Source organism: Montipora capricornis, chromosome 1, assembly GCF_036669925.1.
Source record: "Montipora capricornis isolate CH-2021 chromosome 1, ASM3666992v2, whole genome shotgun sequence".
Classification (NCBI taxonomy): domain Eukaryota; kingdom Metazoa; phylum Cnidaria; class Anthozoa; order Scleractinia; family Acroporidae; genus Montipora; species Montipora capricornis.
Genome location: NC_090883.1, coordinates 40243628 through 40261272, shown reverse-complemented (window position 1 = coordinate 40261272; position 17645 = coordinate 40243628). Strand labels below are relative to the sequence as shown.

Here is a 17645-nt window from a genome sequence, read left to right as displayed (position 1 = left end):
CCCTCTACGATTATTTGCGTTTTCACAAGGAGATTTGTTTTGAGCTGACCATCTGTTATTGAAGGCCTTGATAACAATGATTAGTATATTCTAACAACCCCTTCATGGCAATGATGTATTATGAACAAAAATTGTTGCATTGAAATTTACGGAAGCAGTACAATATAACAGCATTATACTAGTAATTCAGCCAATAGCTGACGTCCGCTGTGATTTTAATACACGATTTAATTGATACTAAATAATGACATTTAACAACTTGAAGTTGGGCCATTTTTTTGTCGAATTTTAAAGCAGAACGTGCATCGGGAATTTGTTTTGCAGGCGTAGTCTTGGAAGAATATACTGAATGTTTCAAGGAAAATTCTGGTCTGCCAACCACTCAGTTTGCGTACGCTGTATTATTATATTTGATTTATTGTTTCAGTGTGGGGATCTACTAATCGCTCAAACTTACACCGTATTGTCACTCTACAGGAAATGGTTGTCAGAATCATAGGTTCAGCTGTAGGTTCCTTGTGATTCCCACACTGAACACATTGAAATCTCTTCAAAGAACTCAACATTCTTAAATTTCAAGCGATATTTTCTTTCCAAATTGGAAAACTTATCTTTCTCTTTACTATGGGGTTACTTCATAGCAATGCATTTGGCAATATGTTTCAGTTTGTGTCTCAGAGACACTCCTATAATACAAGAAATTCCAGTAATTTATATATAGATAAAGAAAAATTCATTACAGTTAGTTTCTAATTCAGCCTACTGCTTAATCTCATTTTTGCGGCGCTCATATCAAATTAGCCTTCTGGTTTCTTTATGAGCTTCCTCGCCACTAAATGTCCTTAAAAACATATTATAATATTGTCATTGATAATACTGAGAATTGTGGCAAAATAAACGGAAACTGAATCACGTGATCGCCCTGAATTTGTCAACCTAGTTACCAGGGTCTCTCTTCTTCTTGTGCCATTGAGCAGCAGGGAGGGACAGTTGGAAAGTTGGTTTTTTTTAGGTTAAGACTTTACTTGAATTTCCGGAATTAGGTAAGTAACTTCACCATCGTTCCTCAGAAAATCTTCATCTTCGCTGAAATCAAAATGAACTTCCTTGATAAGCGTAACTAGTCGATCCACCCTTTGTTTGAGTTTTTGTGCTTCATCTACTCGTTTCATTCTCTTGTACTTTCCTCTCGCAAATTCTCTTTCGGTGGAGACGCGATTTTTGAACATCGAACGTGACTTGAACCCCAACCAGTTAAAAAACTGGTCGGTGATAAAATCGATTATTTCGTGTTCGTTGGATTGAAGATCGTTGTCGTGTTTCACTTTCTTGAAGTTTTCAATTATAATGGAGAGAAACATGTTGATAAGAATAAATACAACTCCAATGCTGTAGAAAAAGAACATGATCGGCCCGAGAACTCTGTTTGTTCGCTCAAGATTGACATAACTAAATTTGCCAAGCATAACGCTTATGAGAGTTTCAGCAGTTGTGACAAACGTGTGGAATTTATAAAGTTCCCTTGAGAATACTAAGAAACACAGGTGTGAAAATCCGACGAATACCAACCCGAAGATGACTCCGAAATGGCAAAGCTCTCGAGCCGAAGCTTTAATCGTGCAACCGAGGAGTGACATACGTCGATTAAATCTAAACAGTCGGAGAAACTTTATCGAGGTCACGAATACCAAGAAAGCGTAGACATAACCAAACAGCTGATCAACGAGGGCGAGGTGGTGGAAGTCGACGAATTGTTGAGGATTCTTTCGGAAGGTCTTCTTAGTGTATTTGTCTAATGCAAACCTGATGGCGTAGAGAACTATGCTGGTCCATGACAATGAGATTAGCAATAATTCTATCCAAGTCCAAAATGCCGTCAGATACTCTTTGAGTTCTGTTTTAAGAAACCGCTTAAACTCACGGTAAGTAAATAATAAGACAAACAAAACAAAAGCAACTTCACATATGAGCACAAATATCAGGAAATGGCCAACATAGCGATCAATCCTTGTTGACAGCAACTGAATAAATGGTATCACACCTCCTGCAGCGGTAAACTCGAGCAAAAAGTTAGCGACGCAATAAAGATTGCTGTGTCCATTGTAAACGGTGAACTCAACAAACACTGCACGGGTGTATTTGTCGACCCACTGATGAAATTTTAAATCGCTTAACACGAAGTTTGCATCTTCAACGGAAGACCCCAAGTCTATGTGGTAGCCTCCACCTCGGTACAAGGCAAGATACCCGAGGAAAGGGCGTGTTTTTAGATCAGTGGTTGTTTTGTAGTGCCACGCGCTACAGGCAGAGTTGTAAGAGCTGTTCTGATTGGCTGCTTTCCATCCAGGTGCGTAATTGGAAGTCTGGTCTTCAGCATCCCAGGAATACGGCTCGTTACACGCTCCCATGTGTGTTTCAAACACTTGGTCGATTTGACAGGTGCCTGTGATTCAGAAAACAACAAAAAGAATGACTATGACAATGATAACGATGATGATGATGTTGAGGAGTTGAACAAAACTTTTACAAAATTAGTATTTTCGCTGCATCCACGTAAAAGTGACGGGATCTCGTAAAAAAATGTCATGAAGTGTCCCGCTGAGTCAAGGCGTCCACTATGTATTTGTTTTTTTTTTTCAGGTGACGTTATTGTAGCTTTTTATGTTTTTTCCCGAGTGATGGAGTTAGGAGGAAACTTCGTGCCGTGTATCGCAAGTATTTCTAGATTCAAGTGGAATTCATGTTGATGACACTTTAGGAGAACATTTTTTGACACTCAGTCAAAATCTCAAAATGTTCGTCTCCTTACTTGCGATCCTGGAAACTTTCCAATCTGTATGATTGTTCGACATCTGGACACTTACCGCTCTTTACTCGAAGCTGTCTCATGCGTACTTGTCCCACCACATATGACATCTTGTCATTCAGGTATCCAGACTCTCCTTGCTGGCCGTTGTACCAGACACCGTTGAAGACGCCTGGAACTAAAGTCTGGTTCATCCATTCCCAGAAATCAACGACATTTGTAACCTATAGTTGCAAAGAAGATCAATGTGCTTCATAAATCTAATTGGACCGAATAACTTCCTCATTTATCTGGCCCATTAATGCTCGTTTTCACACTAGCGACGGGGTCGCAGTCACAGTCATAATCAGAAGCGCAGAGCGATACGATCTCGTGAACATCAAACTGTCGGAGTCGGAAGCAGAATACCGATTCCGCTCGCTTATGACTCCGTCGCTTACGATCCAGTGAAAACTGCATTGTCGGATTCGGAAGCAGAAGTGGAAGACTAAACCAAATCACAATGCTCGATTCCAACAAGGTCTTCCAAGCATTGTGAATTGGTTGGTTCTTCCACTTCTGCTTCCGACTTCGACAATCTAGTTTTCACTGGATAATACGTTACGGAGTCATAAGTGGAATCGGAAGAAAATGGGAACGTTTTGATTATCCGACTCCGATTCTGTCGAGCTTATAACTCCGCTTACGACTCCGACCTTTGATTTTCACTAGGTCATAAGCACCCGGTAGTGGAAACCAGCGTTTAGTATCCAGTTGTAGCATCCATTAGAGTACGACTCTACACCATACAATAAGGCAAAAAATAAAAGATAAGAGACCGACCGAAGTCGAAGGCAACCTTAAGGGTCCTTTCTCAATGGCTTCATAACGATCTCAAACCACAACTGCCAGCTGTACTTACATCACCAAGCTTCATGGTATCGTCTCCAGAAGGCTTCTCGGTAATTACTTCAGGTTTATCATCCTCACGTGCGCCAGGTGATTCCTGATAACCGACGAATGTGTTTTCCATGTTTTGCGTCATAAAGTGTGCATACGGGTCTCTGTGTGCATGTGCTATCAGCAAAACCATCCACACAAACAAAAAGTAAAAGACGATCTCTCGGATAACCAAGTGCATCTTTTTTTCTTTAAAGAGGCGGACACGTGCGGCATGAAGCAGAACCTGAAAACACAGATGGTAGGAAACAAATTACTTCGTCTCGTGGGTTTGTTGGTTCTCTACTCTGCACCGAGAGGTTTTCTCCGGGTACTCCGGTTTCCCCTCTCCTAAAAAAACCAACATTTGACTTGATTTGCGTTGATTGTTAATTTCAGTTTACAGTTTCCCCAGTTAGTGCTCCAGCGCTAGAACGACTAGACACTTAAATAAAGTTCCTTTCCTTTTTCCTTTCCTTTCGTACATATCACATTTCCGCGTCCGCCCCTTCTTTGTTGATGTTTGAAATTTTGAAATGTATTGGTTACAATGGATGTAATGGAGTCTAGTATATCGTTTAGGTCTTAGCTTAATGCACAGCTAGCAGCTCAGCACATGTACTGCACCTTTCAGTAAATGCTGGCTGCGATCAAAGATCCCAACGTTTGAGGGGTGAATGTATGCACTTAATACCTTATTTGGTGGTCGCTGGGAGTGCGTGGTGGCCGTCTTGTGCTTTCCTTCCAGCGCATGCGTGAGATTTTGCTCAAGCCAATCTTCATCGCTCGCAAGTTCAGCATTTATGATGTCATCTTCCTCGTCTTGCGGTTTCTTGAAGAGCAGCGCAAAGAAAATTGCCATGATTATCACTTTAAGCGGTTGGCTGATTAAGATATCCTGAAACATGGATACGAACATGGAGACCAGCCACTCTTTCTGTTGTTTATCGTCGAACTGTAGTCCGTACAAAAGCGTGAAAAACCCGGCAGCTGCTGCTGTAGAAAGGCACACAAACCAGCCAACGTACACAAACCACCAAGGAAATAGACATCTAAACTTTTTCCTTTTTTTCGTTTTTACGGTAGGTTTTTCTGTGGGAAGCAAACACGCTGTTGATTGAAATGAACCCCTTCCAGATACTGAACCTGGTGAAACTAAAAAAAGAGCAATTGCTAAGAGCTGCGTCGCTTTGGAATGGGAAGCACTGACGACTTACAAAGATGAATCAAGATGAGGGACCGTACGCGTTGCCCGACTATGCCTTAAAAATGTGTTGGTTACTACTGTTTTTCTTCAAATCGTGAAAAATATTCGATCTTATAAAAGACGTGACTTGAAGTAACAAGAGTGGAAAGACAACGAGCTCCAGAACTGAAAAGGGGAATAGTCAGATCTAACACTGTGCTGATTTAGATTTAGAATTTTTGCGAACTGGGAATTTTCACATTTTGATACTGTTTTCTGGAGAATTGAGTCCTGAAGGACTCCTAAGGGAGCTAAGGTAACGTGCGGTAACGAAAAACATTTTAAGGAACAAAAAAGCATTAGACGATTTTGGGGAAAAATCGGGGAGCAAGTTCAGAATTAATGTCACAAACGCAAATAAAGAATTTTCAAAGACCAACAAGGACCATGTCACGAAATTCGCCAAGCCTACGTCCACTCAATTAAAACAAGATTAAATGAGGTGAAAGACACCAGACGTCAAATATATTACCTGCACCCTTGTCGTGATCACGTGTTTCATCCTGGTGCAGGTAATAATAGATATCAGACGATAAGAAGTCCGGTGAATCTCCTTCTTTATCGTCTCTTTCCGTTTTTTTCTGTGCCACTTGTGTCTCTTTTCCTTTGTTTTCCGGCAGCGACACACCAATTTGACTCTCAAGAAGTGAACAAAAGAAGTCATCTTCCCATAAGTCCATGCGCGCAGAAGCAGGTGCGCGAAGACTGGTTAGATTTTTCAGGGTCACGTGCTTTTGTGTAAGGGAACTTGCGTTTGATTGCCTTTTCGGTGAATCTGTAGGAGTGATATCACTCAGTGATACAGCAGTTTGCTTGCGAGCTTTATGGTTTTCGGAACCCAGGGATTTGCATTCGTTACTGACGGAAATTCTTTCGGCATATTTCTGTTTAGCCTTAGGGCTCACTGATCTATTTCTGAAAAGCTGAACTATAAGCAAGTTTATTGGAAAGACTATCAAGCTTGACTGAATCCCAATAACAATCTCATGCCAAGTGAATTCAAAGAAACCGAAGTCTATCAATACGCTGTTCTGTTTCTCAATTGGAGTCCGATACCAGAGCACATTTGCTAGCATTGAACACATGAGAAGGGATAAACAACATGATACTCTCTGGACACACGTAAAGCGACTTCGCACTGGGCGAAAGGCGATGGAAAACCACAAATGACCGTCGGAAAAGTCACGTGATGTTTTTGTTTTAAACAGATGAACAAAGTCGCGCAGTTCCTCTTTTCCTGCCACTGGAAACAGCCGGTCAACATGTCCATCACCCTCATCGCACGCTAACCATTTGTTACACAGAAAGAAGAACTTGTCATCAGTTTCAATATCCCGTATGACCACTTGGGAGAGGAACCATGATGGACTTTTTCCCGTGTTATCGTGCCAAATACGGATAAACGTCAGACCTCCCAAGCAGTGCGGAGTGGTGATAAGGAATGAATCTACACTTCCTTGCTGTAAGCAATCTCTTGATGCGCCTTTTAGCACGTGTACCGCGCTCTGATCGTCCTCGCCAGCGATGAGAAGGGAAGCATTAGCTGTAGTGCCAGCGTTCTTTCCTCTAGCAGTGTAAACTGTGACTTCATAGCGATATCTGTGTGATGGGTGATTATCCAGAACAGGAACCAGACCAACCTGGAAGAGGAAAGTAGTAAGGCCATACATTAATCTTGAAGTTATACCGAACATCAACGAACAGCAAAAATTAAGACTAAAGGTTTCACTGGTTTACACGCTCAAATAGAGACTAGCATGGTTTTTTCTTCACATTTTTGCCGCTTAGTCAAACATTTATTAGTTATGAAGTTAAGAGAAATATCACCATAGAAAAATGAATCAGGTTGATGAAAAAGGTATTTCTTCCTACAAATACAACAGGAAATATTAAGCAAGTACACTAGTTGACGTGACATTGGGGGTAAAATGTAATGTAAAGACTTTGTCTGCAGTGAAAATGTATTTAGCTTTCAAGCCAGTTCAGAAGCTCTTTACTTAAATAATGGCAAAATGACAAACGTAATGATACATAGCATTGTTAAAAACAAAAGAACTGGTAGGAAGTGTGGTGGATTCGAATTTGCAACCACAAAAACTTATCCAAGTAAAGGCGAGAGTGTGATTTGAATTCGGAGCAATCGCATGCAAACTACGCCCTAACCAGTGGACCATAAGAAGAAGTACTCATTTTAGGCTTTGTAAGAAACCTTAGTAATATCCTTTCTATCCTTCCTTCTGGCCCACAGCACTCCCAGGATGTACAAGCCAACGATCACACAGTAAGTAGCAAGTAGCGCAGGATGCTTATGTATCTCGGTTAGCTTTTGGATTGAAGCCTTAATGTCCAATTTGTTTGGTGGAATGAAGAGATCAGCACCAAACCACGTCAGATGAGTACACTGGCAACGAGTCAGGCTGCTTGTCGATTGGTTATGAACCTAAAGAAGGAACGTCAGAGATCAGGGTGATCTGTCCATTGAAAAAATACACAGAATATTCAAACAGAAAAAATAAACAAACCTGGATTATAACATTTAGAGTAAAGAAAAAGAGGCACGAGACAACCGGGGGAGGACTGTTTTCACGAGTCTGTATATCTGTTTTGTAAGATTAATTCATCACATAGTAAAGTTCTGCGGAACTTGATTGGGGTTATTTATCTGTTTTATTTACATTATTATTTTACGTTCGGCGTTCTAAAACTATTCTTTGTGATCTAAAAGGGTTTTAATATCTTGACATCAGAACTATGACATTTATTCAACTTACCCTACATCCCCTTGTGCTCCATTGCAGGGAGGTTTCGTTCCAGAAATAGCAGGCTGGACTAAGGACCTCAAACGTATAATTCAGCGTGGTTGTAGTGAATTCCCCGTTACTTTCATGCGCACTTGGTAGCACTCCAAAATAATAGTCACCACTTCCCTTTAATTGATCAGGCGCAATAAACAGCGAGTAATTTCCGCTCATGGAATCCTGGTGAGGGAGCGTTGTCATGAAATCGTATTCACTTAACGAGGAGGGCTTGTCATGCCGAAGGAAAATTGTCAGTGCTGACATTCCGTCAGACGGTATGATTTCAACTTTCAAGGTGCTATCATTGTTAGGCAAAGTTACTTTATGAACTGTCATGGATCCTCCAGGTGAAGGCGTTTGCGAGATGTTTGGTGGAATCTACAATATAAAGTAAAAATTAATATCTGTTTCATTTTCTGTGTCCGTAGCTGTCTTTGAGTGATGAGAAAAAAAAAACGATTGCAGAAAGAAAAGCGGTACAGGGAACGACCTCCCTGGTGTGCGCACCAAGCGTTTTCAGCGGTCATTCATTCCGGCCATATGCCGATTAGCCAACAACACTGTGTAAATATGCGTTCGATTAGCTTTCTGCTTATTGTTCGAACTTCTTGTTTTTCAGCAATTTGTAGTATTTTAAATAAATTTAAATTAGTCATACTCATGTATTTTAACGTAGTATATATAGTGTATCATTGTAAAATTTGTAAAGTATTATGCAATTCAGCGCTTTGGCTGTGAAGTAATATTTTTATTAAACTATCTATCTCAGTATCTATCTATCTAGAATAAGCTACCGGTTGTCAGTTTTCACACGACGTCACGGCCGCCATGTTAGTGTCCCCAAAGAAAGAGACAGCGGTCATTTTGATGTCCCTGTTCAATCCTCCGGGAATTGAACTCTATTAAGATGCAGACGTTTCCTTTCGTTTTCGTTGAAAACGTGGCTGTGGATCACGCAAGTGCAAACCATGTTACATACCTGTGTGACCTCGGCCTGAGGTAGAAAAATATCGATTGGTGACGCCAGCCCTACAACGGGTATAACATTGGCACCAGGCCCCTTAAGTACAAGTGACAATGGGTTTGTCTTTATCTCTGTAGAATTACTGTCTCCTTGGAAGGGATTAGCAGACAATGACGTCAACTGTTTTGAAAAAGGAAAATGACAATGATGTTACTGATGGGAAGCAGCACCGGTACAGCAATCAATGCTGCGATGAGTCCTGGGTTCCATTCGTGGACTCCGTGTCATGTTGGTTGAATTTGCTGGTTTTGCACGCTGCCTCTCGAGGCTGTCTCCGGGTATTCCAGTTTCTCTTACTTCTCAAGCACCAGCTTTCCATTTGTTGTGATAGCTACGTAATGCATGGTCATTCTAAGAAGACGGAAATGATTATCTAACGAATTTTATCGTTATTAATGGTGCTTTCTGTGATTAATCATTTCAGTATGCATGAAACTAATCTCTCCTCTTTCTTTTCTTGGCTAGTCACTACAGTCATTATATATGGATGCCAAATAATGCCTTGATCCTCCTCTCTCATTAATCTGAGACCTATAAAACCATTTACGCAACTTACTGTAGCTGTGATATAGGAATTAGTTTTCGTTCTGTTTATCAGATTGTCGTCATTTGGCAGCACAAACTGTCCAAGTCCTGCTTCCACATAAAATGATAAGCCTGCGAGGTTACTCGGAAGCTCTTTGGATAAGCCAATCACAACGCCTTTGCTTTTCATTTCCACCGATTTCTGCTCCGGGATCATTGTATCAAGCACAGCGTCTGAGACTGTATCAATGAGGCTGAGGACTTCACTAATAACCTCCTGGAACAAATGTAAAAAAGACATCAGCGTGACGAATAAGGAGAATTTGTGGTTCTGCAGCCGGAAAAACACAGTAGAGAGACCATGACTTGTGTCTTACGCATGCGCATAGCTCTAACACCAAAGAAATGACAGCCATAATTACGAAAAAAATATTTTTCAGCCTTAGACAGCGCAGAGGGCTTGAAAGTTATCGTTTACCAACGGCGAATACAAATAGCTCTTTAATTAAACATAGCGTCATACCTGAGATGTTTCCTTGTCTTCGTTTTCAGCGGAACCATTGCTGCTGCTACTGCTGCTTGTAGATGCTAAGAACACATTTGATAATCCTCTCAGCATTTGATTGGAGATGGTTTCAATGATTTCCCCATCTTCCCCTCTCTCGGATTCTTTACGCAGCTTTTCAGCCATTGTTGCGTACTGCTTCGTCGCTAAAACCTGATCAAAATGAACAGACTGAGTAAATGACCTCTTGCATTGATGACACCTTTTAAAAATGAGACCATTGTTAATTGCTTAAAAGCCATAATGATAACTTTAGATGCCTTAAGAGATAATTATTATGAAAGGGCAGACGATTTTAGCAAAATCTTGGCTTCTCGTTCTAATTAAATATATAAGCCATTAAATATTTTCGCTCACGCGATTGGTCTAAACGCGTCACGTGACCGAATATTCTACACCTAAAACGGGAGAAAATCCGATGGTATTCCCCAATTTGCCAAAACTTTTGCAATTAAAATTAATTCGGTTCGCTTTTGTGATGGAATGTATAATATTAGATTTCAAGTAAAGGCTCACAGACTTGGAATTCTATGGATAAAAGTACCAAGCTTCTTAAATTCTCGGCTTTTTAGGAAAAGATCAAATCTAACTTTATTAATAATTACTAGTGATGTTCCTTTTGCATTTGTTCTATTTATCTATAACTAGCCATGCCATTTTTTCTTCTCTTTTACTTTGTTTTTTTGCACTATATTTTCCTAAAATAATCTAGATATGTCATCTTAATTCTGCTTATCTTCAATTTTCTGTAATAAGAACATCTAAAGGTCATAGCTGCGTGGGTGTGTTTGAGTTCTGCTTGTTTCTGTTTTTAGCTAAGTAATTTTAGAACCAACCTTTATCTTAATGTACTTACTTATATTACATGTCATTGGTTGCCCGGCTCTATAGCCCCAGTAGTTGTTCCAGGTAGGATGGTACCTCTTGTTGAACACTATATTTGATTGGCTGTATAGTGTCGTACTTCGTATTGTTTTCTATGCTAAATCCATTGTTATCTTTGTTCGTTCTATTGTTCGTTTGGCCAATCCTGAAGCTCGTTCAATGAGGTATGACACGACCGTTATTCCGGGCAGCCAGTATTCTATTCTATTTAAGTTTCAATAAATTTTTCCTACTTTTTTTGTAAATATTAATGTATTAAGAGTACAAATAAAGGTTGTTGTTTTGTTGGTTGATGAAGCGGTACCAGAAAACACCAAAAAACCAACCGTTCATACGCTGTAGACTTTTTTGACAGTAAGCTGTTCGCAGACGTTTCGTCTAATTGTAAGCTCCAGTCTTGGGACAAATATTTGAAGAATAATAAACATAATAGCCTCCATTTTACTCTCAAATATGCTCCGGAATTTGTTATTCGACGTTATTTGTTCCTCGAAGTTCACAATTTTCCTCGAGCTTCGCTCTCAGAAAACTGTTCGCTTCTCGATCGTGGAACAGATAACGTCCGCGGACAAATATCTGAACATCTTTTTGCGGTAAATGGAGGCTTTTGTTTAAGTAACAACTAATTTTCTATTATCGATACAAGTGGTCTTACGTTCAGTGGTCTCAGAGCATCTGACAAACTCTAAAATGGATGAAAAAGTTGGGGTACCTGAGCATTCACCGTGGTTTCCTTGGTGACGCTGGTTACCACCTGTAGGGTCTGGGAGCTAAGAAGCACATCATCAAGTGTTTGTGGCCGAATGCTACTTAAATACTTGATCATCATCAAACGGATCTTAAAAAAGAAAGAAAATCAAATCATGCCGGGTTTATTATGTACAATACATTAAGTAGAAAAAGGTCTGAGGTTATTCCTATCGAGGACGTTCATTGATTATGGAAACATGTGATAAAATACAACATTTGTAACTAATAAAAAAACACGTTTCTCAATTTACACTTAAAAACACTAAAATCGTTTTCATCTGATGTTTTTTAGGGAAATGCGTTCCATTGTTTAATTATTCTAACGAAAAGGAAATGAAAATAACTACTAACAGTACTCGTTCGCAATAATAGGCTGTAATTGTAGTGTGCCCCTCAAAACAAAAGGCTCTTTGAGAGGGTATCACAAATGTCGGTTTACTTACGCGCGGCGGAGCTGGGGGTTATAGCCGAATTCGCATCAGTGACGCAAAAAGCAACTTATCGCGTAAACTAAGTATTGATAATTAGTACGTTTCACGGTTAGGGAAAAAGAAACTAATTAACGACAAGTCAATAAGTCTTCGTATATTGCTTGTGCCAATGCTTGCGTTAATAGTGAAAACTAGGTTTAAGGCTGCTCTCAGAACACGTTGCTAGATTGACACGGCCAGGCCATGTTACTGAGTCCTTACAAGGACGAAACAGTTGTGCAAGGATATGATCAGGCCACAGGCTGCGTTTCCGGTTGTGTTTCCATTCCGACAAAATATAACTTACGCGCTGGTTTTCCATTATGGCATCGTGACTCGTATCGTTCTGACTGTTGAGTATGTTGCTCACGATGTTTATCGTCTGTACTGCGATCAAGTGTTCTCCAAGACCGAGTGCCTTTTCTATCTTATTTCCTGGTGCAAGCGTTTTCTTTCTAAGTTCGTTTCTTGTCACGTCTCTTCGTTTCACCTGCATGAAGAGAACCAGATAACACACACACACACACTCACACACACAAAATGGCACCCTTCTGGTACCTCATGACAAGACAAGAGGCCGACCGAAGTCGACGTTAACCCGAAGGCTCCTTTTTCATTAGCTTCTCCCGTGACGTACGCCAGGGAGGGTGGGCGCCACTCCAATCCCGTTGCATGCACAACTAGTCCCCAGTAAGGCTGGTACACATTTCACCCACCACGAATGGATGGAAAGCTCGGTGAACTTTGGAACGCATGCGCACGGTAAGGGTTATTCCTAGATGGTCACCCATCCAGAGACTAACCGTGCCCAGCAGGGCAGGGGCTTGATTATTTACAAACCTGGTACGTCATGCGTAAGTTGGGCGGGAGAAAAATGTTTAATTTGATTAGATTAGCTAAGGTCGAGACGTGCTCATCGAGTGCATGCCATTTGTTATAATTATGAACAATATATGTCCATTATTTTTTAAAGGTATTTAGAAAAGCCCCAAAAGACACTTAAATCACTCCGATCAGGTTACTCTCTTGTCAACAGCATTTTGATTTTCTCAAGTCACCATTTGGGCAATTTGTTTTTGAGTGGACTTTAAAAATGTCCGCGCAAGCGCTTGCTGTAATAATGATATAACGCAAATAGTGTAAATAATCTTGCAGAAGGCTGAAAGTCGATTCCAACGGAAAACTTTTTAACAGAAAAAGTACAAGAAACAACACCTGTATTGGCAGTTTGATTCCTGAAGCCTCTCCGTAGGCCTCTCTTATAATGATCATGACCTCAATCAGGTAACCACGCTCTTTCGCACCGGCCGGAAGTAAGAACTCGGCTTTAGTTAAAGACGGACCATGGAAGAATAGAACGCTATTTTGTGCTGAGACTGGGTCCTCACTATGCCGGTATTGAGAGTAAGACATTTCATAGGTCAGCGGTTCATGTTCATCCTGCCAACCACTGCACGTAAAAGTGAATGTTGTACCCAACTCCTTGCCAGTTTTAGGTGTGACACCACACGTCCCTCCCTTGGGTGGCTGATTGGTCTCAACGTTGTACTCGGAAAATCCTTCGGCTCCTGAAAATATTACGTCGCATTAGATGAGATATTGTTCTAGAGCATTTGATTACTCCTACTGCAAGCCCTAACTTCTTTTTCTTTGACTGAATTGACATCACTTTGTTAGCTTTGTTCTGTCTCACTTCTCCTAAATAGACCATTTTCGAATTCTCACGGCTGGACTGGATCTAGCATGAAATGGAGGCTAATGCGGGCAAATCTTTTCAAATGCAATTGAATTAATTTGCTCGCATTAGCATCCATTTCACGCTAGACCCAGTCCAACCGTTTAACTACGAAACTGGCCTATTCAATTAAGTTAGTTTCACTTTGGTCACTTTATCATATTACATGTCTTGCGATGACTTTACTTCAATTAAAACCCAATCGACTGACTTTGCCTTGCTGGTAGTTTTTTGGTTTGTCCCAACTTAACATTACTATTCTTGGTGGCCATCATTAAGAGCAAATAGTTGGCAAAGACAAAAGAGAGAAATGATCCTCGATCCTCGCACTTATCTACACAATTTAAGCAATTGTCTCTTATAGACACATGAAAAATTCAACTGGCACCCCACCCTCCTTTTCTCCCATACATGTCCAATACTCCTACGTAATGAGATTCCTGGTACGTCACAATAGACATCACAAAGTGTCACAAAGTGTCCCGCTCTTTAAAGTGCCCTGTGACCAAAAAATCAATTCATATTTTTCTTTGGATTTCAAAACTATGTTAACAAAACACTAAGTGACCCACGTTTTAAGCCTTGATTTAAAAAAGACACTTCTTTATTTTAACTGTAATTTTCCCATTTAATGGTCCGCCATTACTAACATTATGTTCTTGAGAGAGCTGGATCGAGGAGAAAATGACGTCAAAGGCTCACTAGTTTAAGAATGCAATATGTGTGTGTGTGGCAGAATTAATATGCAGCACGGGGGTTTTGGGCTTTCAGACTTTTAAACTCACGCTTTGCATATATAAGCTGCGTTCACACGCTGAAATTTTAAGCTAGTGAGCCTCTGACGTCACTTTTCCCTGGATCCAACCCTCTGAGGTCCATGGCGGACCGTGAAATCCAAATTTACACTCAAAGTAAACGGCCTTTGGATAAAAATGAAAGCTCAAAAATTTTGCCAGTCAGGTGTTAAGCAAAGACACTTTCAAAATCTGAAGAAAAAAGGAAGTGATTTTTTGATCACACGGGCACTTTGAGTCTCGCGAAACTGTTACTATTTTTTTAAGGATTAAGGTTGGGGGACACTTTGTGATGTCTATTGTGAAGTGCCATGAATCTCATTATGTCGGAGTATTGGACAACCCTCCACTTTTCAATGATTGTTTCCTTAGACCTGATTATTTTTAGATTCAGGTCTTCCATGTTTATTTCTAGTTTAATTTCTACAAAATTATGTGAAGCTGACACCCCAAGTGGAGTGTTGGCTGTTGATCAAGTTTATGCTACTTTTCAATTGTCATTTCACCAATCCTGTTTCTTGTGACATTCACAATGAACCACTGAATTAAAATGTCTCACAAATGAATCTGTTTTCAACCTGAATTTAGCCTTCTCACGGAGACTCTTATCCTGTACGAACTTCCGCTGTGAAATGTTCCCCCAAGGATGACGGCATTTTGAAAGCTCTGAATCGTTAGGGTACGGTTTGCGGTCCAGATAGGAAAAGGAACTGACATGCGCACATCTTCCGCCGACCAATTATAGCTCACAGCTTGAAGATTATCACAGTTTACACAAGTGGTTTTCAAAATCAATCGGTGGTGAGGAATCACGTACTTTCCACAATTCGACTCACAACTGTTTTGGAAAGAAATGAATGAAACGTTGATGTCAGTCATTGACCGAATGCATAAATGGCGGCCAAAAATGTATTCTTTTGTTTATATACTAATGAGACTCACTAGCCTCGCTCTCAAGCAACATTTCTTTTATATTTTGTCCATGCAAACGAGGCTAGTGAGGCTAATTAGCACATAAAAGAATATTTTTTTGGCCGCTATTTATGCATTCGGTCTATAGAAAATTACAATTTCTGACTGTTCGCTCCCATAAGTTGTCCAGTTTCTTGATTTTATAGTATAGGAATTCGAGGGAGTTTATTTGCCCCCTCGAGGAAGTTTGTTTCGTTCCCTTTGCAACACCGAGCATTGTAAGAAGAGTCTTATTATGACCTTAGGGTCCAGCGACTTTTTACTCGTGTGAAAAATCTTGTATTATTCTAATTGTTATTTAACAATTATTCCAAGAGCGTGCACTGGATATGAGTTGGCTATAACCAGTCTCATATCCAACAAGCGCGAATGGAATAATTGTTTTATTAAATTTCATCAAATTCTGAACGTGTCAGATTTTTTGTCCCGGAAAATCTTGCTTCTCGTTCACCGTGATTTTCAGCTTCGCAGCACTTGACTCAACAGTTTCCATATTAGGTCATACGGTATATAACCGAGATTGAATGAACCAATCAGAAAGCTAAAAATGCAATATCCGAGGTCGAAAATGTATTAACCTATGTTAATCTAAGCGCAATTCAACTTGTGGCTACACTATTTTACAATTATTCAATAAAGTAAATAGCTATAAAAGGGAAATGAAATTGCATGGACGGATCTCAAATTGATTACAAGAAAAAACAAATTAAGAAAAGTTGATTTTACGCCAATTGTTAGTGCATAATCTCTCACGATCTTGCTATGTGCACTGTCACGACTTAGTTCTCCTTCCTTCGGAACGTGTCTAATGTCTCCCTAAGTTCAGAAAATTTCATTTTGCTCTATTCATTTTATTTTACATTTGAAAAAAAGCAGAGTAATCAGGAAAGGATTAAAAAAATACATTTTGAAATGTTCCTCAACATATTTTAAAAAGTTTCTGCAAGTGGTTTTCACGCTTATTCATCGCCGCCATGTTGGTGGACGAAAAGAAAAGATTTCTCATTAATTAGCTCCTTTCGTTCGTCCACCAGCAAATATACATTGGAGCATTGTTATCTGTGTATCTAGAGATTGGTTGAAAACCATCTATTTAACAAATAGATTCCATGTTGCCGTGTGTCTGTTCAGTAATAGACCACAGATGACGTCAAAATGTGGTAAGAACAAAAAAGTGGCACACGAGGCGACAGCCGAGTGTGTCACTGATGTTCTTACCACATTTTGACGTCTTCTGTGATCTATTACTGAACAGACCCACGGCAACATGGAATCTATTTGTTTTATATAATAAAGAATTAAACTTTATTCGCATAAAAGCTGATGGTGACGTCAATCGTGCGTCTGTCCTCTAATAGATCATAGGCAAGAACCAATCAAAATCCGTGAATAACTTGGGTTATTATATAATTGTAGTTGGCCATTAACACTTTAAATCAAGGACTTGGAAACGACGGTAAAATAAGGTGTCAGCAAGGAGATCTCACTGTTTATTTATTGAGTCTCAAAGCGCTTAGTTGCTTTCAAAAAAGATGTTTGACTAAAAAAAAACCGAAAACAAAACAATGCCATGTCGTGATGAAGTAAACAGAGATGCTCTTACCGTATTTGGATATCTGGTGGATTTCCTATCAACACTTTCACTGTCTGCGACGCTATCGACCAGCGGTATGTTGTTCTGGAGCTGATATTCACTGTAAAGACGTAAGTGGTGGCCTCAAAGAGACTTCTGGGTGGAATTGTGAAAGTTAAACCTGTGTATTCAATTTGACCTTCTCCATTTCCAAAGCAACCAAGACGAGAATTAACAATATCGTGTTCACCGTCTGCAATTTTGCAAAACCATTTATAATCTAATTCATTTTCGGGAAACAAGGGGTCATGTGAATCACTTGCATTCAATAACAGCTCCTTTTCCCAATCATGTGACCTTAAGTCTCCTCCGGTGATGCGAGCCTCGATATCTCCGCCCGTGATTTTAATGTAAGTGTAGTCAGCGTTGGTTAATCCCTCGCCGGATATCTTGACTGTAACCTGGAATATGTATTCACCAGGGGTCAGGGCTAACGCAGGAACAGTTATCGTTGATTGGTTTGTTGTTACGTGATTTGGAAGACTGAAATAAACCAAAAGGAATCATGAGCTTGAAAAATGACT

General features: G+C 40.0%; 1 protein-coding gene across 1 annotated transcript in view; it reads right to left on the bottom strand.

Moving 5' to 3' along the window:
- Window positions 1-201: 201 nt before the first annotated feature.
- The window catches only part of LOC138043594 (polycystin-1-like), a 28525-nt gene continuing 11081 nt past the window's right edge, over window positions 202-17645 (bottom strand). The window contains exons 5-19 of the mRNA XM_068889946.1: window positions 17092-17604; window positions 15095-15354; window positions 13203-13555; window positions 12295-12477; window positions 11480-11605; window positions 9841-10035; window positions 9349-9594; window positions 8748-8912; window positions 7742-8146; window positions 7180-7410; window positions 5443-6610; window positions 4419-4879; window positions 3708-3971; window positions 2865-3030; window positions 202-2443 (exon numbers count right to left, since the gene is read on the bottom strand). Coding sequence (XP_068746047.1) covers window positions 1014-2443; window positions 2865-3030; window positions 3708-3971; window positions 4419-4879; window positions 5443-6610; window positions 7180-7410; window positions 7742-8146; window positions 8748-8912; window positions 9349-9594; window positions 9841-10035; window positions 11480-11605; window positions 12295-12477; window positions 13203-13555; window positions 15095-15354; window positions 17092-17604 — 6166 coding nt within the window. The 3' untranslated portion in view covers window positions 202-1013. The remainder of the gene's footprint in view (window positions 2444-2864; window positions 3031-3707; window positions 3972-4418; window positions 4880-5442; window positions 6611-7179; window positions 7411-7741; window positions 8147-8747; window positions 8913-9348; window positions 9595-9840; window positions 10036-11479; window positions 11606-12294; window positions 12478-13202; window positions 13556-15094; window positions 15355-17091; window positions 17605-17645) is intronic.